This window comes from Ascaphus truei, chromosome 19 (genome assembly GCF_040206685.1).
Source record: "Ascaphus truei isolate aAscTru1 chromosome 19, aAscTru1.hap1, whole genome shotgun sequence".
In the NCBI taxonomy this organism is placed as follows: Eukaryota; Metazoa; Chordata; class Amphibia; order Anura; family Ascaphidae; genus Ascaphus; species Ascaphus truei.
The window spans coordinates 7,661,609-7,685,201 of record NC_134501.1 but is presented as its reverse complement, the minus strand read 5'-3'; the positions used below and the strand labels follow the sequence as shown (position 1 = coordinate 7,685,201).

Sequence of the window (23,593 nt, the reverse complement as noted above, 5' to 3'; positions counted from 1 at the left end):
AATGTCTGAATCATTTTTCTAAACCCGCTGCGGATGTTTCTAGTTCTGCTGTACTGGGCGAATTTTCCAGTTTAGGGACTGCAGGAAATGAAAATAAATACTTAAAACAGCATTGCTACCCAGTTGTGACTGGCCTCTCACCTGGGCCAATAGGAAGCCATGACATATGCAGATTCCTATTGGCCCAAGTGAACGGGAGCAATAAACCTTAGGGCTCAGAGACCCCCTGCTTCAATCCTATTTAAAAAAAAAAAAACAAGTGGAAAGCAGCAGTGCTGCTACTAAGTCCCTCTTACTGCCCCTAAGGCCCGGGCCATAGAAGGGTGAGGAGATCCGAGCCGCGCTGACGCTGAGGCTCGCCTGCTGAAATCTGGGCGATTTCATGCCCATACAGGCGAGCCAGCAGGCGCGATCGGAGCCGGGGTGTGGTGGTTGGAGGCGGGGCAGTGACGTCGCTGGGCCAATCACCCGCTACGCACTGACGTCGACGTCACAGCGCCGACGTCACGGTGCCGTGATGTTGACACTGCTGTGCTGTGATTGGAGGTTTTCAGCCAACAGCGCGCTGAAAAACAGCTTGGCGCTCGGCTGAAAACTCCAACTTGTCAGCACGCCTGCGGACGCTCGCGTGAGCCCCCTCTCAAGGCATCCTCATTGAGGATGCAGGGGCTCAGCGCTGAGCGTCCGCACGGCTCAGCACGGCCTGTACTTCTATGGACTCGGCCTTAGTGGTGCCTTACCTGCTTACCACCTTGGGACGGGCCTGTGACCACAGGTGCTTCATTTCAATGTGCTGACAGGATACACACTGATCTCTAATGATATTCTTGCTCTCTTAGATACTTGTAGAATGTGATTATAAAACGCGGCACCAGATAAATGCAGAGATGTCAACTTCTGAGGACAAAAACCGGAGCCTTTAGTGGTGTGGGGCCCCTCCAGCTGGCATATTAATGGAAAATCGCGGAGTATTATCAGTGAGACTCCACTGACTTATTGTATGTCTTTATTTATATAGCGCCATAAATGTACATAGCGCTCCACATTAGTACTACATGTAATCATATAAATAACAAATAATATATAAATAACAGGTCATGGGAATAAGTGCTCCAGACATAAAAGTAACATTAAGGAAGAGGAGTCCCTGCTCCGAAGAGCTTACAATCTAATTGGTAGGTAGGGAGAACGTACAGAGACATTGGGTGGAAATTCGAGTAAGTGCGTCTGCAGGAGGCCAAGCTTTATGTATCGTGTCGAGGATTATCCATAGTGCTATTCATACGCTTCTTTAAGCAAATGTGTCTTAAGGTGGGTGTTAAAGGTGGATAGATCGGATGCTAGTCGGGTATTGAGGGGAAGGGCATTCCAGAGGTGTGGGGCAGTCAGTGAGAAAGGTTTAAGGCGGGAGAGGGCTTTAGATACAAAGGGGGTAGAAAGAAGACATCCTTGAGAAGAACGCAAGAGTCGGGGTGGTGCATAGCGAGAAATTAGGGCTGAGATGTAAGGAGGGGCAGAAGAGTGTAAATCTTTAAAAGTGAGGAGGAGAATGGAGTGTGAGATGCGGGATTTGATCGGAAGCCAGGAGAGGGATTTCAGGAGGGGAGATGCTGAGACAGATCTAGGAAAGAGCAGAGTGATTCTGGCAGCAGCGTTTAGGATAGATTGTAGGGGAGACAGGTGAGAGGGAGGAAGGGCGGACAGCAGGAGGTTGCAGTAATCAAGACGGGAGAGAATGAGGGCCTGAGTCAGAGTTTTAGCAGTCGAGTAACAGAGGAAAGGGCGTATCTTTGTGATATTGCGGAGGAAAAAGCGACAAGTTTTAGAAACGTTTTGAATGTGAGAGAGGAATCGAGTGTGACCCCTAGGCAGCGTGCTTGGGCTACTGGGTGAATGATCGTATTTCCAACAGTAATGTGGAAGGAGGTAGTAAGGCCAGGTTTGGGAGGAAGTATAAGGAGGAAAGTGCCAGATAACGGACTATTTTATTTTTCACTTTATCATCTGTCTAAGCGGCATATTTTTGCACGTGTACAATTATTGCTTTGGAAGTATAAAACTCCTGTGTTTTTACCCTGCTTGAGGTTGCCCTTTTTTGTGGACCAATAATTTAACTGGCCAGTCTGTCTGAGCAGATGACTCTTCTGGCTCATCCTTCTTAACCTCTCTAGTGAATAGTGCTTACACAAAGCTGCATTGAATTCATTAAACAATGTGCCTTAGTGAAGCATTGCAACATCTTAGAAAGGGTTCAGTGTTATGCTTGTCATATCTGCTTATTCAGTGACTTTGGTTATTACAGGCATTTCAATACGGAATTCATGATGTTACTATTTGGAAACATTACATGTTACCATTACAGTCCCTCTGTTCCAACCACCCAGGCACGACAGCCACATGTCAGATAATAATTTCAGTAAAGGAAAAAGAAAAAAAAAAAGGATATTAGTCTTTGCTATAGTATTACAAAGAACCCCTGGATGTACAGCACAGTATTTCAATTTTCCATGAGAGCAAATGCACATTTTCATCCAAAACACATATCGAATTGCTTGTTTTTGCTAGAAATGTAAACAACCCATTAATGGTTTTTCATGGTATTGTTTTTTTTAATTTTTATTATACACAAACGCTTGTGTATTATATAGATGTATATCTATCAAAATACAAAAAGGTGTGTATCTATCTCTCTATCTCTCATGTGCTCATTTGCATGTTATTTCCCAGAATCCCTTGATGCAGTGGAAATGCTGTGTGCTGGGTGATAATGGTGAAAGGCGGGCTACAGACCTGTCTAAGATATGCAAATGAGCATACAGTAATTTCCATTTTCTCATGGCCAAAGACATTTGGCACATTTACTCCAATATTTTCTGTAATTTGTTCCAATTCTTTTGAATTACTCGGTGCTTAAGGCCGCGTCCATAGTAGGCGTGTGCATTCGTGACCGAGCGCGTGACATCACGAGTGTACTTGAAGAGATCCGTGGCCTGCACAATGGGGGGGAGGGGGGTGGTGAGGGCGTGCCCATGATGTCACGTGAGCGGTTCCCCCTTATTGGCTGAACCGCGCATGCGATCCGACTGTCGCGCGGCAAATTCAAGCAAGTTTTTCTCGCCACGACTCGGCCTCTCGCACGCGCGATCTATGGATATGCGTACTGGCCTCCAGTTCTTTGTATTTGGCGTGATCGACGTCGCTCGCGCCGTCGGATCCACTATGGAGGCGTTTAATGCATTGAAATAGGATTTTACCTTAATTTCATATCAGTGGGAACACAGCTTGACGTTAAATTCTGCACATAATGCTAGCATATGCAGGTGGAGTAAACATTACTGTTAACCAACAAATCTCTTTAGGGAACATCAACTTGCCTGTTTATTGTAAATATAGCCTGAGTGCATTATTTACCTTTCCAAACCATGTTGCCCCCCTGAATCTGGTGAAAGTATTTTAGTTGAGGTTGAAGTATGCTTTATCTCAGGGATTTTCGAATCGTCAAATAAATATATCTTGTGCTTTCAGGTAAAGATTTTTTTTCCTTTTTATAAAAACACCATTTTTTTTAAAGCAGCATACAAGTTTTATTTATTTTTTGTTACAGGATAGTAATGGGGTCTCGGGAGCTGAACTGTTAACTTCAGCCCCGGCTTTCTATTGATACCTCTGTAGCGGTGCCGGTATTTCTGCAGCCAGGGAACTGTGTGCCTAATGAAATGGCGACGTTTAAATGTCCCGCATCACGCAGACCAATAGGAAGCCATGACGTCATCCGTTGCGGCTTACTATTGGCTCGAGTAACAAGGACCTTTAAACTCCACAGAGATACCGACACCCCCTTCGGAGGTAAGTATCTCTGGAAGCAGGGGGTCCCAGGAGCTGCAATGAACAGGTTTCTGCTCTGGAGACCCTCTGCTTCCATCCAGTATTAAAAAAAACACAACAATAAATGTGCTTCAAACACAGGCACAATAACAAGAAATGTGTGGGGTGGGGAATTGGTTTAGACATGCATTGTGATACCCCATAGGCGGACCAACATTGGGTTTTTTTCTTAGTTAAAAATAGTGTACAGAGCTTTCATAGCCTCATAGGTTTCTCCAGGCACCACTGGTTTGGTTTTAGGTGGTGGTATTCACGCACCGCGGAAGTCTTTTTCCTCCTGGTTTACGTCCGTTGTTTTTTCCCCTCGTTTCTTTGCATGTTATGATATTGTTCCACATTTAAAAATAATAATAATAATCAGAGCAGAGTCTCTTTTTTTTACCTTCTGTATTCTTATTTTGCTATGTGGGTTAAACCTTTTGGACAGTTTTGCTCATCCCTCTCTGCTGTGCCTTGATAGGCCATGTTTTATGCATTCCAGTTCATAACATAAGTGTACAAATGTGTGCGTGGTAATTCAATGATGTTGAAGTTGTGGAGAGTTGAGAAACATTATTTTAGGGACATGGCTCCTCTTAAACTTGCTGCATCAGTAATTCTCAGACTTAATAATCATTTTTATAGCCAATTATAGCTAACATAGGACTGTAAAATGGGACCATTGGCCTATGCTGTGTTTGCTACTCAGCAGTTTAGGGATGTGATTGTACTGTGGTTTCATTTGACCTCCACCGCTATTTGGGCCTTGCACAAGATGTCTGGTTTGCATCTAAGTTGCTGGTTATGTTTCTTCTCTCAAATTTCTTCCCATTTTCTTTCCAGTGGTGAAAAACAACAGCCGAGCAAGGTTTAAATTCCTACTGTATATGAAAACGGCCCTTTTTAAAAGCCTGTCGCTTGTTCTGTCTTCGCAGGCACCTATAATTGTACACGGCCTATGAAATGTTGGCCAGACCATTTGTTTGAGGAACATTCCTCAGCTCTGAGCAGCAGAGCGGTGAGGCCTGCGGCAATGCTTTGCAGCAGAGAGAACTTTGCCATCTTTCTCGAAAAGTAGACCACACATAATCTATGGACAAAAGCTCTGTAATACTGTATGTCTTGTGCTGGGATTTTACAGCCGCAGTCCCACTGTACAATTTTATTCCAAGCAGCCCCCTTTTTTTTTATTTAAAAGGATGAGTGACAGGGATTCTCCAAAGCTAAAATGTGCTTGTGGCAAAGCACCTTCTTGCTCTGTACCTTTTGTCCAAGGAGCAGCACTTTCACACAGCCTTCCAGGTAGAGGAGACAGTCTTCTGACACAGAGGTGAAAAGCTTGGCCTGTTTATTTTGCCATACCAATGCTACAGCAGATAACAGGAGTAAATCAAACAAACAAAAAAAAAGTCTTTTTCTCAGCATAACACAGCTTTTCAGCACACCCTCCTCTTGAGAGTCAAACAGCTCTGTCTTGCTCTGTTTAGAGCAACCTTTTAATCACCTCCCTGCTCAATCAGCTGCTCCAGTCCTGGGAAAGCTGGGAGAGCTAGAAGTCCCGGTCTGGATTCTTCTTGGTAAATCTCCAAGCCGTGGAGTGGAGCAGAAACCCTGCACTAATTTAGGGCCGTAATATCCTCTTTTCACTACTGTTCCCTCATATCTGTCACAGTGCTATTTTCAGCACTGGGGAAGCCCTGCTTCTCGAGATGCCTACCGGTGAAGGTAGAGCGCTGCAATGGAAGAGAATGGCAGTTTAAATATCCTGGGTAGTGTGGACCAATAAGAAGCCGCAATGTCATCCTTTGCGTTTTTTTTGTGGGCCCGCTTGACGCAGGGGATTTAAATACCAGGAAGTTCCATAAGCTATTTTCACCGGTAAGTATCTCAGAAACCCGTTCCAGGAGCTGAAACGAGGGCAATTAAGCTCCAGGGATGCCCTGGTATCAATACTGGTGAACCAATGGGAATTTTGTACTTTGAGGTTACTAGATCCCACATGTGAGTGTGTATTTAGGAACAGCAAATTACTGCTACCATGACCATGCCTTGTATGGTAGTAACAAGTTAGGAGCAGTCCAAAATATGCTGATAAAGCATACTCCCATGAAGACCCTGAAATAGGATGTGCAGGGGAGAGAATACCAAGAATAAATTATACTAGTTCAATAAATGACTTATCGACTTAAAAAAAAAAAAAAAATATGAATCCATTAGTATCCCAAGTGGCCAGCTTGCCATGGGAGACCAACATCTAACTGGCCACTAAGTGCTGCGGAAAGGTTAATATATTCCCAACAACTCCCCTCCCCCCCCCCCCCAATCTATACCAACGAGGCCGTAACTGCTAGTTAAGTTGGTAACCATCATCTCCCTCCCCCTGAGGGGCATAACCACCCTACCTGGGACACCTACCCTCATTTTAACTACCCAACACACCTAGCAACCCCCCTTTATTAGATTGACTTAAAGCCATATTAACCATAGCTGAGGCAAGGGTTGTATCCCATGAAATGTTGTGCAGCTTTGTGTCTCTGTATACAAAATAAATACAAAATAACAAGAATATAAATGGAAAGGAGATGGACACAAGTTAATATTGGAACTTTGAAACTGAACAATGGACAAGTCCATGGTGCCAGATAGGATATATCCAAGAACAGCTTAGGGATGTGATAACCGCTCTATTAATATAGCCATTTACCAGTCACTATTAACACGTGTAGATCAAGATGGCAGGAGAAGAACAACTGTAGTCCTGTGTCATAAAAGTGGAAGTAGGGAAGAGGCAGGTAGCTGCAGGCCAGGAATCCTGATGTCCGTAGTGGGCACTGCTGAAATGAGGAATTCTTGAACATTTTAAGTCCAGCAACTTGCAAGATCCCAAGCAGCATGGAACTACTGGGGGAGGCCATGTTAAAGAGACTTAATTGATTTTTTTTTCCGAATGGGCGACAACGGTAATAGATCAGGGTGGAGCATTATGTAACTTACCTTGATTTTAGTTAGGCCTTTGACACTGTCCCACATAGACAACTGATAAACACGTTGCAATGCTTGGGATTCGATTCTGATGTGGTTGAATGGATAAGACATTGGCTGAAGGATAGATGGGGGTTCTGGTAAATGGTGTAAATTCAGAGTAGTGGAAGGTCACCAGTGGTGTGCCTCAGGGATCTGTGCCAGGACTGGGATCTTTAATATATATTATCTATAACATTACAAATGGTCTGCAACAGGGTTCCCACTCCAGGGAGGCTAAACAAAATTATTAATGCTGTAGGTAGACTAGAGGAATTGGTCTATAGTGTGACAACTACAATAGAATGCCCAAAAGGGCAATACACTATTGATGACACTATATGATGTCAACTACTATATGGGAGTGATTATTTATGTTGACTTAAAAGTAGGCAAGCAATGGGGACAAGACGGGCAACAGGATGTTGGGTTGTGTAGGAGGAAGTATAAATGGCAGAAAAAGAAACTTTATAGATCCTTGGTAAGACCTCACCTAGAGTGCTGTGTTCAGTTCTGAAGACCATATCTACGGGAAGGGCATACTTAAATTGGAGACTGTTCAAAGAAGGGCTACTAAAATGTTACATGGTCTGCAGCATATGTCTTATCAGGGAAGACTAAAAGGCCTTAGTATGTACAGCTGAGATGGAAGATGGGATATGATTTAAACCTTTAAATACATAAAATGTTTTAACAAAGTACAGGAGGGAAACCCTTTTTAGAGAAAGAAGTGCTAAACCAAGAGGTCATATTCTGAAGCTGGAGGGTGGGAGGCTCATGGGGAATGTGAGGAAGTACTACTTCATGGCAAGGCTGGTGGATTTGCACAAGCGGCTCCCAACAGAGTAGGTAGAGGCTAATAGAGTTAGGGAATGCTAAAATGTTTAGAGTAGACATAAGGCTATAGTTAGTTACACAGATCACTTTCAGGAAGTGTTTGAGTTTCTTCCTACTGATTTGTGGGCTCCAGCTGAAGATATTTCTCCAGGAATCAGCAATATGTTCTGTAGGTTTTTGTTACTGTTTTTGAAACCTTATCTGTGCTGGAGGAATTAATGTATGTTTAAACGGTGTCTTGAAAACGCCGATACTAATTTCAAGGAAAAACATAGCGTTTCAGAAATAAAGCAGCACACCAAAAAAATCCCTCCCATGGGTTTATACGATGGGAGCGTGCTGTATCTCCAGGAAAACACGTTTCTTCCCTTTCCAATTACACTGGATACCTCCAGCCCTTTGGAACTGAATTGATTCTTACAAGTTACTTCTCTGTACAGCTTTCCTGTTGTAAATGGAATGCTGTTTTAATCCTCTAATTAGATTTTATAATTAGAACATTTCTTGCCAAGTAAAATAACATCGGCAGAATAGGAAATTAAATTTTACTGTTGGTGAATGTTCGTTCTCTTGTGTCATGGATGGATTTGGACCACTATGATAATTTAATAATATTTTCTTGTTGCGTATAGAGGGGCGGTCTGGTCTGCTGGTTAAAGCGCTCATTAAAATGGTTGAAACTGGCCCCATTGCTAACGCTCTGTAACATTAGGAAAGTGACTCTATTACATTCTACTTCGTCTATGACAAATTAGATTTTACAGACTTTTTTGCGCCTTTAAGTATGATTATGTACATAACTGTATACTCCAGATATTTAAGAAGGTCTTATTAAATGAAATCGTTCTTTTAACCCCAAGGAAACTTGATTGGGAAAAGCTGTACATAAGTAATGTTTCTCAGTACCAGACCAAAATTTGGATTCTGCGACTAAGCCTGCCAATTAGGAGTCATCAAATTAAATGAAAGCGCACTTCTACCTCTTCCAGTCAATCACAAATGAAATGATCGTGGCCTTGTGTCCGGGAGACCATTCTTCCAGCTACTCTTCCACACATTTTGACAATGAAGATGTGAAGTCTGAGCCATAGTAGTTACCGACAGACGATAACGTCAGATGGAACGTTGCTACCCCCTCCCCTCACACGCCTAACAAAACACTGGCTCCTAAACATTCTGTCTGGCTCCAAAGTATTTCATATTTTCGGCTTCCCCTAGTTTAGGGACAAGGGTTATCAGAGTCTTACCCTTTACGCAAAGTGATAGATGAATAATAAAATCCCCTATTCAATATAGTGTGAAGCCGCATTCCAGTGCTTGCGGAGTTCAGCTCTATTCAACTGGAACTCTTCTTTAGAAAGGGAAAGTGTATTCGGAGCAAGTTAAATAAAGGTCAAAATATCTTGTTCTTTTCTGTTGTGGTGAAAAACACGTGAAATTGAGATAAATGCTCTCCACACACAGTAATTTATAAGTGAGATATGGGCCATGAAGACTCTAGATATTGTTTACAACAGAGTTTGATAGTATCCTGCTCATTTTTAAGGTCACCTAGCTTAATAACTGCAATTCTTTAACTTTGGTCCTATGTGGGATTGCACCATTACAGGGAGCATACATTTTCTTTCTTTTTTGGGGGGAGAGGAGGGGGGCTTGAGAAACGTAAAGAAACATAAGAATTTGATGCAAAGTGAGGTTTCCGTGCCACTTGTTATTTTTCCTGGGCCAAGTATCATCCCAATCCTATCCAAAGATTTGGAATGTGTGAATGCAGGTGTTCAAACATAAAAAGACACTTGACCCATAACTAAAGTCCCTCATGGCACTGTAAGAGAAGGATCTGGGAGGGTTGAGGTCCCCTTTTTATTGTGGCAGGAAGCTTATGGTTAATTGTGGGCTGCTAGGGAATTAGCAAGTGTTATGGAAGTATAGGATGTAAGGGGATGTATTATAATGGGGCACAGGAGACGACTCGCCCTCTTTCATCCTCTGGACCACATGATGTCCGCCCCATTTTGTTTGGGTGCAAGTGGGAATCTCTGATTCGTCTTGTCTTTATAAAGTATTTTAAAAATATTTATGTTGTTTATCCACTTAAGAAAATGAAACGAGGGATGTAAGTATGTGGAGAGAGCAAGTTAAAGCTCTTTATGATGGTTATTTCATTTTTCACAGCTGGTGGGGTAATTTTCATCAGATTAAATCTGGGTAGTCTACCCTTATCTTGCAGGTGGCAAAGATGGCAGTGGGTCTGTTGGTGTCCTAGACTGGCATGACTTGTGGGCTGGGAAGTGGTGGTTAGTGCTGTTCATTGGTTCTATGAACCTGGTGGTGCAATCAGACTTGTGCTTGGTTTGGATAATGTTTAATAAAAGCTATAGCCCTTTTGTACCCCATTTATGTGTGATAGTATTATTTCGGTTGTGAGGACCTTTAAACTTGCTCATCGTGTAGCTTACATGTGCACAGTGTATCAGTTTGGTGTGGAAATAAAACTTAATTTGCCAGATAGAGGGATTTGAAGTTTTATTTGGATCATGTTATAATTAAAATTTTTCATTTAATTTCTAAAATATGAAAAACGCGACCAATACCCCATTAAAAAGCAAGGAACATTCTTAATTATAATGGTGTGGATGAGTGCTGTCTTTGAACTGGCAAGTTCTAATTTTAATCTTAAAGAAAAAAAAAAAAGCTTTTGGAATTGGTCAGTACAATATATTTAATGGGGTTTTGCTATCTGAATTTTATCTGTATCACAGAATCAAGTGTGTCAATTTCTTCAAAGCAAAATTTAAATACATTTCTTCTTAATCCAGTCAGTGTGGCAGCCGGGAGAGTATCCGGAGCTGACGATGCCCTTTTTCCTGTAACAAATAAATACATTTTACTTAACCTTTTCGCTTCCTTTTTCTTTCATCTGTTGTCTTTACTCCCATATTTTTTTCTCCTGGTTGTATACTTCATTGTAATACCATAGTTATGGGCCAGTATTACAGTGAAGTATGCAATTGGGAGAAAAATATATATAGAGTTTAGACAAAAAATATGTTATTTTCGACCTAGACATTTTGCTTTGAAGAACCAATTTGAGAAAATGAACCAAAATGCTTTATTTGGGCTTCCTCACCTGCTTCCTTAGCGGGACTGAGACCGGTGCTGGTTCTGGAGCAATGTACTGACGGTAAGCGACCTGGTATGTCAGAACTTGGGTGGTGGGGGCAGTTTCTAATTCTGGTGACTGTCGCAATTGGTCACAGAACAAACTCAGATTTTCCATTAAGCCTTTCATATCTTTATCATTTATTCAGCCGTTTTTTTAAGAAAAAAAAATGTAAATTTTTTTTATTACGTGTTATATTTATTAGAGCAGTAACTTTTCCAAACTAATCCCTAATGTGAAATAAAAAATAAATAAAACAATTCTCCGTCTCCGTCTCCATCTGTTTCTGGTTAAGTAGCACTTTTTGTGACTGTTATCTGGACTCATTGCGTTGTTCCATCGAATAAGTGAAAGGAATGTTTGGGGCCAGTGAATTTTCTCAGCATTCTGCTCTTGTAAATGAAATAAGGGAACTGATTGATCCACCTGTACTGAAGCAAGGGTGTCCTGAAAACCTGACTTGTTGGTGGACCTTGAGGACTGAAGTTGCCCATCCCTGCTTTGACTATTAACCAAAACCTACACCTCATGCTATCACTCTCTCTGCATTAAAGATACAGACCAAGCAATATCCTACATGTGTTTTTAATCAGTTTTGTACTCTGAGGAAATACTTGTAGTTTTTGTTTTTTAAATATATATAAACAACTGACATTTTTTATGTATTCTAATGTAACAAGCCTTTTTTTGTTTTCTATAGCAGCTATTAACAGTCACATCCCCTTCCACTTATGAAACAGGCTCTGGGATACCCCCTTTTTGAGCTTTGCCCTCTCTCTAGCAGTGCACCCATTGTATCTAGTGACTGCCTGGTCACATAATCTTCCCCACAGAACTTTGCATCTTTGGTCCTCTTCTGCTGCACTGACAGCCATTTAGTGAACCCCTGAGCCGAATCTTATCTGATCGACCTGCAATTTAACTAATTACTTATTGTGTGGATTGTATTGATGCACATATTAAATCGGGCGGTTCGGACTGCAGCTTTAACATCCTACATCAAAACTGGGGAGATGTCTCAGAAAATACAAGGGGATTTGCCAGATAAATCTGGAAATTGCTATTGTTTTATATGTTTTTCTGTTTTTAGAAAAACAGGACAGTGCATTAGGACGTTGTTCAATAGCCTGCGATAGTGCCGATCGGGGCACTACCTCACTTTTGATTACTGTGTGGTAGGGCCACGATTGACTCTATCGCAGTTTAGTGAATGAACTCTGATAGTCTTGAAGACAAAGTCATGCAATATTATGATTCAAAGACATACATTTCCAGTTCTACCAGCATCTAAGCTTATGTTATTCTCCATGCGTTTCACCATTTCTTTTCATTGTGTGTGTGTGTGTGTGTGTGTGTGTGTCAATATATTAAGCATTCAAAAAGTACTTTCCAGAGTCTGTGTCTGCACAGTCTGCAGATATTAATCTGTTGTACAAGAATTCATTTGATTATATTAGATCACCGTGTAAAATCTTCAGGGCATGGACTTCTTTTCCTGAAACGCTTATTACAGTACCATTATGTGTTATATTATTATGTCACGTGTGTTACTGCTGTGACGTGCTATGTACCTGGGGGGTACCAAATACGCAAACACACACACCCAAACACACACTGCTGGCTGTTTATTTTATAGTCTGGAACAGCAAGAAACTAAAATCAATTCCTCTGCCTATTTTAAAAGCAAGGCACGGGCTTCTGTCGATGCGTAGAAAGATGTAAGATCACGCCGCTATACTGTAGTAGGACACATGCTCTTGTAAGTCTGGAGTTGCTTAAGTGTCTGTGTCTCGATACTACCTAAAAGAAGTACGTCTTACACGGCCGCTTATCTCGCAAACGCTTTCGGAGGGCACGTGACTACTTTAAGGATTCCCACATTTGTGGAATATGGAGAACAGATTGAAACACTTAAAGAAAGATCATTTGTTCTGAATAAACAATGCAATTCTTGTGGCCTAAACATTTCAGTCCCTTAAGATTCAACCCCATAAAATATACTTTTGGCTTTTCATTTGGCTCTGCCATTTGTGTGCAATACTGCAATCCGGGATTGATGAGGGGTTGACGGCACCCCAGCCCTGGGATTATTCTGTACAACATGTCGGTGCAACTCTCAAGGATGGGAAAATCGGCGAATCAAGACGCCGTGCCAGTTCTGTGTCCTTGGGTGCAAATGACGTTATCCACACATGCCAGCTTGGTATTACGGCCATGACCGCGGCAGAGGGAATTTCCATTTAATGCCTTCATGAGCGAGAACTCAAGCTTGCCCCTCCCAAGCCAGAAACCAAGTCTGCAGCATTGACGCCATGGGTCGCGTTTAACAACCATGTTACCCCCCATTTGGGTTTGTAGGAGTTGGCCAACACAGGCCCAAGTCTACAGAGATCCATTAGCTCCGTGCTAATAAAGGGACGTTATCAAAATTATTAAGGGCCGTTATTTTCCCTCTGGTTAACGCATGTTCACAAAGCTAATTAGATGCAAAAACAATGGCCTTTGTCTAGCTCATTAACATGGGGTTAAACTCCATGTTAATTTAGCACTGCCTCGTGTTGGCTTAAAATAACATGACTCACGTTACACGCGAGTTACATAAAGGTGGCGTTACGCTGAGAGAGCGAGTAAATTAGCGCAATACCCTTTCCGGCCAGAACAGTTCCTTTTAATGCTGAATTAGTGCGCCTTGAAGTTGCCTGTTAGCACTTAACAAGTGTTCGCTTAGGTAAAGACCTTGTTAAGTCAATAACAGACCTCTGTGAATCTGGGCCATACTCTGCAACTTTGGAAAGGGTGGATGCACGTTTAAAGTGGCTTATCACTCATCCTATAGATAAGAGCGCCCCAAAAGTGTCTGCATCAAGGCACTTCTGTATGTCACGTTCTCATAGATCTATGGTGCGTCTCACAGGTGTGTAACATAAGTGGTCTTATAGACAAATGGCGCCTGACTGCTTTTTTTGTTTGTGTTTTTTTACCCTATAGCTACTCTCCTTGCGGGTTGACATCTGATTAATAAAACTCAGCAGAGCTTCTAAAAATTGGTAGACTTGGTAGCTAGTGACATATTATTGTCGTAGAAATAGTCTGGTGCCCAGTATTGGGAAATGTCCTTTATTGCCAGGATGACATTGGCAAAAATGATTGCTGGCAAAATGTAATAAATCCAGATTTATCGTACTGATCAGTTTACTGATCAGTTGTTGCTGGATGTGCCTTCAAGGTTGTAATACAGCAGTTATTCCAAATAAAACTAAAAAACATCATCACCTTCTGAGTGCAATGAGGAAAAGGAGCGGCTCAGTGAATAAAGACACTGGGGCTTATTTTGTAAGCTCCGTTAGCGCAGTACCATTAACTTGAATGGGGTAATTCCGTGCAAAACGCTAACGGAGCTTACAGAATAAACCTCACTGACTGATAGCAACGACACTGAATGTCAATCAAGGGAACATGGTTCAATTCCAGGTGTTGGCTCCTAATGACCTTGAGCAAGTCCCTTTATCTCCCTGTGACTCAGGCACCTAAATAATAGATGCTAATCTTATCTGGACAGGGATGGTGTCTAAAAATTCCTGTGTGCTATGCTGTAATTGTGTCGCGCTTGGAGTCGCATTGGGAGACAATCGCGATCTGAAATAAAGTTTATATATATTATAATATAAAAAAGACTTTGATTTGGTACCATACTTATGTAATAAATGTATTTGTTGTCATTTGGCAGGAGCATCAAAGTTGACGAGAAATCCTGCACGTGCCTCAGTTTGTTTGTTTGGAGTTTAATTTGCAATCATTGCTTTTCTATCAATGATGTCCGGGCAGGAACTGGCTGAAGTGGTTCAAATTGCAGTGGAAGATTTGCACCCTGATCACCACCCAAGTAAGTAATACAAAACAAATAGAAAACTGTGTCCTGCCGCAGGTGTGCTCAACTCCAGCCCTCAGGCTCCCCCTCTAACAGGTGAGGTTTTCAGGATATCCCAGCTTCAGCACAAGTGGCTCAATCAGAGGCTCAGCTGAAGACTGCACCTCTGAGCCACCTGTGCTGAAGCAGGGACTGATTGAGCCACCTGTGCTGAAGCTGGAATATCCTAAAAACCTGGCCTGTTGGAGGGGGAAGGGGCGGGGGGCTTGAGGACTGGAGTTAAGAACCCCTGTCCTGCCGCATCCGATATTAATGTTTTTTTCCCCTGTTATCTGTTCTGTTGATAAATGCTTGAGTAGAGTTACATTATCAGCGAGATATACATTGTTAAAGTGCTCTTAGCTTATTCTTATTTCCCAATAAAATGTTCTCCGGACTGTTTGATCGTTTATAAACTCTTACTCTAGCTTTCCCATTTGCTATGTATTTGTGAGTTAATTTAAAAACTTTTCCTACCCCCAGTAGATAATTCTTTACAGAATGGTTTTATGCCGGTGTACTTCAGTAGAAAATAATGGCAAAATCCATACGCACTTTAAATGAGTTTGTTTTATTTCAGTGCCGGGTTTAAAAATGTCTAAAAGATTTGTAATGTAAATGCTTATCTTCTTTCTTCAAAGCAACTGTTCCATTTCCAGTTTAAGCAGCATTTTGATAATATACCTTTTTTTTTTTCCGTTTTCCTAGCAGTCCGTAAAAGCGTACTTGTGTTTTACTCTTGTCGTCACCATCCATATGTTTGCTGCTACAATGTAATTATAGAATAAAACAAGATATCAAAAACACTGTAATTGCATAGCGTTTAAACATACTGTACACAAACACAGGGATAATGTATACAAGAATGACTGCATTTTATGGTAGTGCAAAACATGGACGGTCTCTGCTTTGGGCCAAAAGGCACATATATGAATAGTGTTACTCTAAAAAGATCCAAATACTGTACTTATTACCTGCACTTGTTATACACCTCCATGGTCACTGAAGAGCAGGTGAGTGTTTATGGCTGACAGAAAGGAGAGAGATGTGTAAGTATTAATATCTCACACTGTGGTATTTGTGCACCCACAGATTACCTTTTATAATAAGGGAACTTTGTTACTAGCTTTGGACTGCTTTTAACCGCACTAGATCACAAATACGCATATGCTTCATTTATTTAACCCCTTCAGGACAATTTCACATACGTCACAAAGTTTAGTCCATAGGGCAATAAGAAATTACATATACTCAGTGTAGGTAGCTGCTAAACTGAGATTAACGTGGCGAGGTTGGCGGCTTGAATCATGTTTTGATCAAAAGATGCAGCCAAATGACTCCTTTATTACACAGACTTAGGTTCTAAATGTAAACGTCACTAGTAAATTTTACCCCAATTGGTAGGAGCGCAAGAACTGTTCTGTGTTTTCTAAAAAATAATCCAGTCATGAAGAATTTAATGTTTTAAGTTTTGACACAATGTTTACTTTAGTACTCTTATGACAAATGACCAAACCGGCTTACATACATGCAAAAGAGCCGGGTCATGTCTACAAATAGGAAACGGTGTCCCACCGCAGGGGGGCTCATCTCCAGTCCCCAATGCTCCCTAACAGCTCCGTGTTTCTGGATATCCCAGCTTCAGCACAGGTGACTCAGTCCAGAGGCTAGATCGAAGACTGCGCTTCTGATTGAGCCACCTGTGCTGAAGCAGGGATCGGATTGACCACCTATGCCACCATACGTTTCACTCCACCTGTCGGGTGCCATCTATAGTAAGGATGTGGTATTGTATAATCTGGGTGTCACCATAACACGCGGTTGGGCTGATGACTTGGGAACAGGAGCTCAGAAAGTGGACACGTCAGCCGCGCCGGGCACCTTTTTTTGCCAGTGCACGCTCGAATCATTCTTTGTCATGGATTTCTGCTTTTCTTTTGCCGCGCAGTTATGCTGGAGAACCACGAAGTGACCGAGGAGGACATGGCGCCTTCTCTGAAACGGCAGCGGATAGAAATCAACTGCCAGGATCCATCCATTAAGGTTGTTAACATTGTCCATTTGTTTCCTTGACCAATGCTTTGATACTCCTATTCCAGTGAAGTAATACGTCAGGGGGGACCTAGATCAAGCAGGGGCCTAAATCTTACTGCAATATCAGCCCCAGTTCGTTTCATGTCTAAGTCACATTGGTGGCATTACACTTGATAGGTTGTATGCCGTTAGAGGTACTTTTAAGTTGTGTGCTCTGTTAATGCCTGCACACACTCCCGGTTCGTGTAAGTAATGATAGAAATAAATATTTTGGACCCTGGGAAGGTGAGATCCTTATTTAGTAGGTTGACGGTAAGAATATTGCATGATAAAATGGCTTTATTGCTATCACTTGAATGAGAGTCTTCCTCTTCAAACACACTCTGGTGAATGCACGGTGATGTCAGGTTTAAATGAAATGACTCTGAAGCATCCTTCCATTAACCAATCAACCTCATATCTTTACCAAGTCTGACGGGTCAGTTGAACCACTAGATGGCACACTTGCTATTCCCCAAAGTGATTCCTTGGAAAGTATATTACAGTATACTGTGTAGTAAATGAACTCGGTGCAAACCAAGAATTATTAACTCCCCCTTCTTTACCTACATTATTTTCCTGTCAACGTTTCAATAAAGAATGAAGGTAAATTATGAACCAGCTTAATCTGATGGCTGTACACATTTCTAGAAATTAGACATCTGGTTTATCTATACAGAGTGTGTAGATATAGGTTCTGATTTGTAAGACAGTGCAGGAATTATAGTATGAGTCATGAATATCAATAGTGTTTTTTTTTATAAACTCTGAATGTTTTCAAATGACATTATATATATTGTGTAAAGGAAGCTTGCTTAACATCAGGCTTAGCAGACTGCTGCAAGCTGTAATATAGGAATCGGTGTAGCATTATTTTTGACCTTTCTGTCCATAAAGTCTACATCCCATGCACTTTGTCATCATGACAAATATTTCAACCCGAACCTTTCACCTCTTTCTTCTTGATTACCTCTCGGAGGCCCCGCTCATGGAAGCCTTTGGTAATGGGGCTGAGGGACGGACATGTCTGTTGTCCATGTCTAAAAGGGCGAGGGGTTCCAGTTTTGGTGACCATCCACATTGCTTCCTTCTTGGCCACGTATTGGCAGTAATTGTATTGTGCATGAATAGGGCCCGAATATAGTGACCTTCATTGTTTGGGTCCACGCGCCGTGGTCATACAACGTGTATGAAGTTCTGAACTTTGCCCCTTTTTTCTTACCTTTCCTCCCCAGTCATTCCTTTTTTCCATTAACCAAACAATATGTTTGCGACTGGACAGCATAGAGTCCAAGCTTCAGGTGCTGGAAGCTACATGCAGGTCACTGGAAGAGAAGCTGGACCTCATCATGAACAAGCAGCACAACCCTATCCAAGTCCCAATGGTGGCCGGTTCACCTCTCGGAGCCACACAGACCTGGAACAAAGTGCGATGGTAGGAGTAGGTCTTTAACGGATCAATGCATTGATTAGATAAATTGCACAGAAAAGGTATTATTGCCTGTAATGGACCCCCAGTAGAGCACTTGAAATATGTCGTTTATACATCTATTTCAGGTGACGGTTCGTTTTTTGTTTAGTCTTGAAAGTTCACGTACAAACTAATCCTGATGGGAATTTGTATGTTTTCTATTAGTTGATACAGTATCACAACCTACAAGGTTCAACACCACTACTTTCCTGTTTACAAAGAAACAAACTCCATATTTGATTTAAAAAAAATCCCTTGCACGTAGCAATAGAATTTCCTTCGCAACTGGATATAACCACAATGCATTTCTCTGCAGAGTCGCAGATCCACCCAACAACACAGTAATCGGGAATGATTTTAGGTTTATTCATGACAGAGACTGTAGTTAACCTTTGGGCACAGCTGTCCTGTATTTAGTTTATCGCCAAGAACACATGCCGCTGATTCTATATGAAAGGTTGCAGATGCTGTTAAAAGCAATCACTTGGGTTGCACCTTCTTTTATTTTACTTTTCACAATGATGTCATAGTTTGGAAATGTATGTAAGACCGTTTTTAAATGTAGTTTGTAAAGACGTACTTTGATTGTCACCGTGATCGATATCTAGGAATATGCAATGTACGTTACTTTTGCCAGGCGTGTGCAATTGAGAGGAGCATCCTTCTAAGGCTGAGCTGGCGCTCAGTACGCTCATTGTTGGAGAGCGCTCCAAGCATGAGTGCCGGGTGTCCAGCATTTACGCGCGCGCGGTGGGCAATGCAGGTAGTTGAGCGCGCAGGAAAGTATTATTTTTTTGTTTATCTAAGCGCGGGTGAGCGTGTGTGCCTGTGCACGAGCGCGCGCACAGCGTGAGCGGGGACTTACATATATCTATATATGTGAGTAAGCGCTGCACGCTCGGCGCTAGCGGGGATGCAGCCTCAAGCATTAGGCTAAGGCCCCGGTCACGGCGCTCTAATGCGCGCCCGCGCTTTCGGCTGCGCGTTCCGGCGATTCCCCGGTCTGCAGCTCACTGCAGGAGCAGAGACCGGGGGGGGCGTGCCGGAGGAGTGACGGGGGCGCGGCCATGACGTCACCCGGCAGGTTCGCCCTCATTGGCTGAACCGCCGGGGGGCGTGCCTAGCCGCTCGACGCGAGTTAGTAGCTCTCGCGCGAGCGCTGAGGCCCCCCCTCGCAGCGGGCCCGGCGCCGTTGCGGGGAGGGCTCTGGTGAGCGCAGCGTCCGCCACAGCGGACGCTGCAGCATGCAGCGGGGGCAAGGCCTTAACCAGGTGTGTGTGTACTCACACACATACACACACACACATATATATATATACACACAGCCCTGCTCTTGAGAGAGGCTCCAGAGGGTAGCCGAAATGTTGAGTCAATAAGACACTAACTTGCCAACCGAAACGATGATGCTTTTGTAATAAACGTTTTTGTAAATCGTGAGTGCCTAATCTCTATAAAATCAGGCACACCAAATGATATAATAAATGTGTCTTTACTAGCAACGTTTCGTCTTCCCGCTGCAGCCTTTTCCATTGGGAAACAGAAATGTTGAGCTAGTAAAGCCACATTTATTGTACAGTTTGGTGTGCCTCTTATAGCTATTTTGCTTTACCCTGCAGAGGCCGTACATCCTTTCTTTAATGCCATAAACGTGTGTCTCGTAAATCTTTTTCTTCTTATGGATTTTTTGGGGGGGCGGTGCGGTATCATGTGTATAAATCAGCTGTTCATTGTGTTTTCATGTAGATTTCAGATGCACATTTAGCTCCAGCCAACTTCAGCTCTCCAGCTCATAGTAAATTGAAACTTTCAATACATTGTATCCGGGTCACAGATGTGCAATTAATTTCTCATTTTATTCTGATCTGAATCAGGATGATTCATCCTCCCTTAGGGGAAAACCTCAAAGTGCTGCTACACTGACTTCGTTATGCCTCTGACCTACAGACTGCTTTGCCTAGAATTTAGGGGAGACATTTTTAATCCAGGTGGACCGTGGCAAGTTAGCTGCCAGTTCGGATTAAATGGTGTCCCTACAGCCTGCAGAAAATGTGGTTTTGTCTTTTTGGCCCTGTGCAGTTCCAATATGCTTTCAATACTAGTTATTTTTGCAGAGTAATTGCCCAGTATTCAGTGTTTCTAAGACCAGGATGGTGGAATTGTAGGGCATCAATGTCCTACCATCTTTTCTGTAAATCCGTTTAAGTTTCTGCTTTAACATGGTCGTACTTGTCATTCGTTAACTTTTCACATGCACATACGTGCTCTTTGCTTAATCAAAGTACTGTACTTGGCTCTGGTATGAAATAAAAATGTTCTGAGCCATGTCTGTATTCCTCTCTTGCAAATAAATTACCAGCAAACTTCTATATAAATTGCTGGATATGCACAAGTGTGTTCTATGGAACAGCTCACAAGTTGTTTTTGAAGTTTTATAAGATCTTCGATAAGTAGTGCCAGAAAGTTAAACTTTTTACGAGCAAAAAGACATTACTGAAGGATTTGCTGGAATGACCAGAGCTGGGAAATGGATGAAACAATGGATTTTCATTGAGTTAATATTCAGAGTGGAAGGTTTGACGATTGTGACAATTTAGCGTTTGAAGGATTTTTTTTTTTTACATTTTAGTTATTGTTCAGTAATGTTTCCAAAATAGAGGTGCTATATCTGAGGCCTTTTGCTTGATGTTATATTCATCTCAGGGAAGAGACATTATACCCAACACTTAGTGATATAAAATACAGCCACTTTTAATTCAGGGGTTCACAATGTCATAACTATTTAAATATTGTACAGTAAAGTGATAATAGGCGCTTGTGGCATTTATTCTTTTTTGTTTTGTATTACCTCTTTTCTCTATGCATTTGTGCTATAACCATCCAAGCAACTCCCTGCCAACCACATTACAAATGCCAGTAGATAAAACATTGATTTACAATGTTTCTTAGGACGTGCAAATGCATGTACATGTGTTTTCTGGTGTGTGTCCCCATTTGTAAAGGTTTTTCTTTTCACTGGGAGTTTGAGTTAAAGTTAACATTTTGGTCTGAATGGTGTTTGATCTTTCTCAATAGTGTAGACTGACCAAAATGTAAGTAATGGCTAAATCGAGAGTGCTGAATTATAGTGGTAGTACCCATGAAAGTTTTTAGAGGAGGGTGTAGAGCAGGAGTGGCCAACTCCAGTCCTCAAAGGCCACCAAGAGATCAAGCTTTAAGGATATCCCTGATTCAGCACAGGACTTAGCCACTGATTGAGCCACCTGTGCTGAAGCAGGGATATTCTTAAATCCTGACCTGTTGGTGGCCCTTGAGGACTGGAGCTGGTCACCCCTGGTGTACAGTAGGGGTGTCAACAGTTAGGTCTCCAATGTACTTGGGGTTTCCCTTCTGTATAAGCTTTATTGGTCTGGAAGAGTAGCCATACTCAGCATTAATTTATGCTGCAACATGTTAATTTTTAGATATTTAAAGCTGGAAAATAATCTATCAAGGAGATGTTCCCCCATACCCATTTGGTTAACGGGGTGGGGATTGGGGATCCCATGAGCCCAACGCCATTATTTTAAGCTCCGGGGACAACTCTATACTTACTGGTGGAGTTGCCAGGTTTAAATCTCGCTCAGGGGAAACAAAATGGCTGCCAAATCTCAGGCCTTTAAGAAGCTCTTACATAATTGGTTGATGCTTCCTATTGCATGGCCATTAGAGATGGGTGACATTTTGACAGAAATTTGAATCTGACACGAATTTGCAAGTTCCTTTCAGCCGCGCATTTCCACGGATCAGCCTCAAAAATGCAGATATTTATTTTTGACAGTGGTGCTACCCAGCAGCTGGTTTAGCGCACACTGCTAGAGCTGCTGTTGGGCCTTACACCAGTGCCCCCTCTCTCACAAGGTGCCTAAGGTTTGTTAATATCAGTTTAATGTAAACACTTTTAGGAAGCGTGGGTTGTTAGTCATTTAAATATACTTGCTTATCTCCCATGTATCTGTAGCCAAGCCCCCCCCCCCCTCACCTTGCTAGCGATCACGGGGGCCGCCGAGCCCAATGGCGGTCCCGTCGGCCGATCACAAGAGTGGGAGCGGTGAGAACCTGGCTTCAAGGGGGTTGCCGGGGACACGCGCGGGCGGTTGCCAGGGCCGCAATTGCGTTGCGAGGGCTCCCGGCGCTCCCGAAGCAGGGCGCCGCCATTCCCTATGTGTTTTTGCGCATGCGCAGTGAGTCCCCGCATGCGGCGGCCAGCCAGGGACATTGCGCATGCGCAGTGATAGCACGCGAGAGGCAGCCAATCAAGGGAGGGCTCACAGAAGGGACTACATCTCCCATGAGCCCCAGGACTGCCCCACGTGACCCCAGGGAGCCAATAGGGCTACAGCATCTCCCTGCAGGGGAGAATAGATACATTTTGCGGGCTTGGAGCATGCTAGTCAGTCAGTGCCAGGAGCAGCCAGGGGAAGGAGGTAGGGTGCAGGAGTCAGTGACTCCCTGCACTAGGCCAGCATCCCCCAAGGCCCCAGATAGCCCTGAGCCACCCAGTAGAGTGAGTTGTGTCAGGGACAGGCCCCAGGTTAGGGACCCTGTCACTTAATATCCTGAGCCAGTTAGGGACACAGTGGACGCCGTGCGTCCGTCCAGAGGTTTGGGCGCAGACCTTCGCTGTCGCTGCAGCAGCCATCTCGGTGGATCGCCCCGGACGGTAGTTCCTGCATTCAGCCGACATCAGGATCCTTTGTGAAGTTCCGTGGCAGGCCCGGGCACCGGAGTGCCCGGCAGGTAATCCACAAGTGCACCAACGAGTCCTATCACATTCACACGGGACATAGTGGCTGCGCAGTCACACATACACATCTCACTTGAAGGATGGGGTAATACTGTGTGGGGTTACTGGACACTGGGTGGGATCATCCGGTGGAGGTGCAGGTGGAAGTAGCGTCTTGCGAGACGCATTAGTTATTGTCTCCTCAAGGGAGGGACACCTGTTGATTTATTGATTGTTATGCATGAGTACGGTCACGATAGTAAAGGCATTGGTTGTTATACATGCTGTGTGTGTATTAATATATATTGTCCTGCGAGGAACCACTCCCCCTCTGGTGGGAGCCCTCGCAGGTGGAGGCGATGCACCGAGTACAGGGTTACTCAGAATATTCTTGCCCCAGGTTCCCCGTGGCGGAAGCTCAGCCCTCCTGGGAGCCTAACAGGTAAAGCACCACACCCGGTAACATTAGGTTCTCTGCACCTACACTCTATCTGC

The 23,593-nt window shown here is 43.1% G+C and overlaps 1 protein-coding gene across 2 annotated transcripts in view; it reads left to right on the top strand.

Moving 5' to 3' along the window:
- The window catches only part of BANP (BTG3 associated nuclear protein), a 303,313-nt gene that overhangs the window by 5,240 nt on the left and 274,480 nt on the right, over positions 1-23,593 (top strand). For both annotated transcript variants that reach the window (XM_075576425.1, XM_075576423.1), the window contains exons 2-4: positions 14,613-14,768; positions 16,741-16,835; positions 18,101-18,300. In XM_075576425.1, the coding sequence (XP_075432540.1) occupies positions 14,696-14,768; positions 16,741-16,835; positions 18,101-18,300 (368 nt within the window). In that variant the 5' untranslated portion in view covers positions 14,613-14,695. The remainder of the gene's footprint in view (positions 1-14,612; positions 14,769-16,740; positions 16,836-18,100; positions 18,301-23,593) is intronic.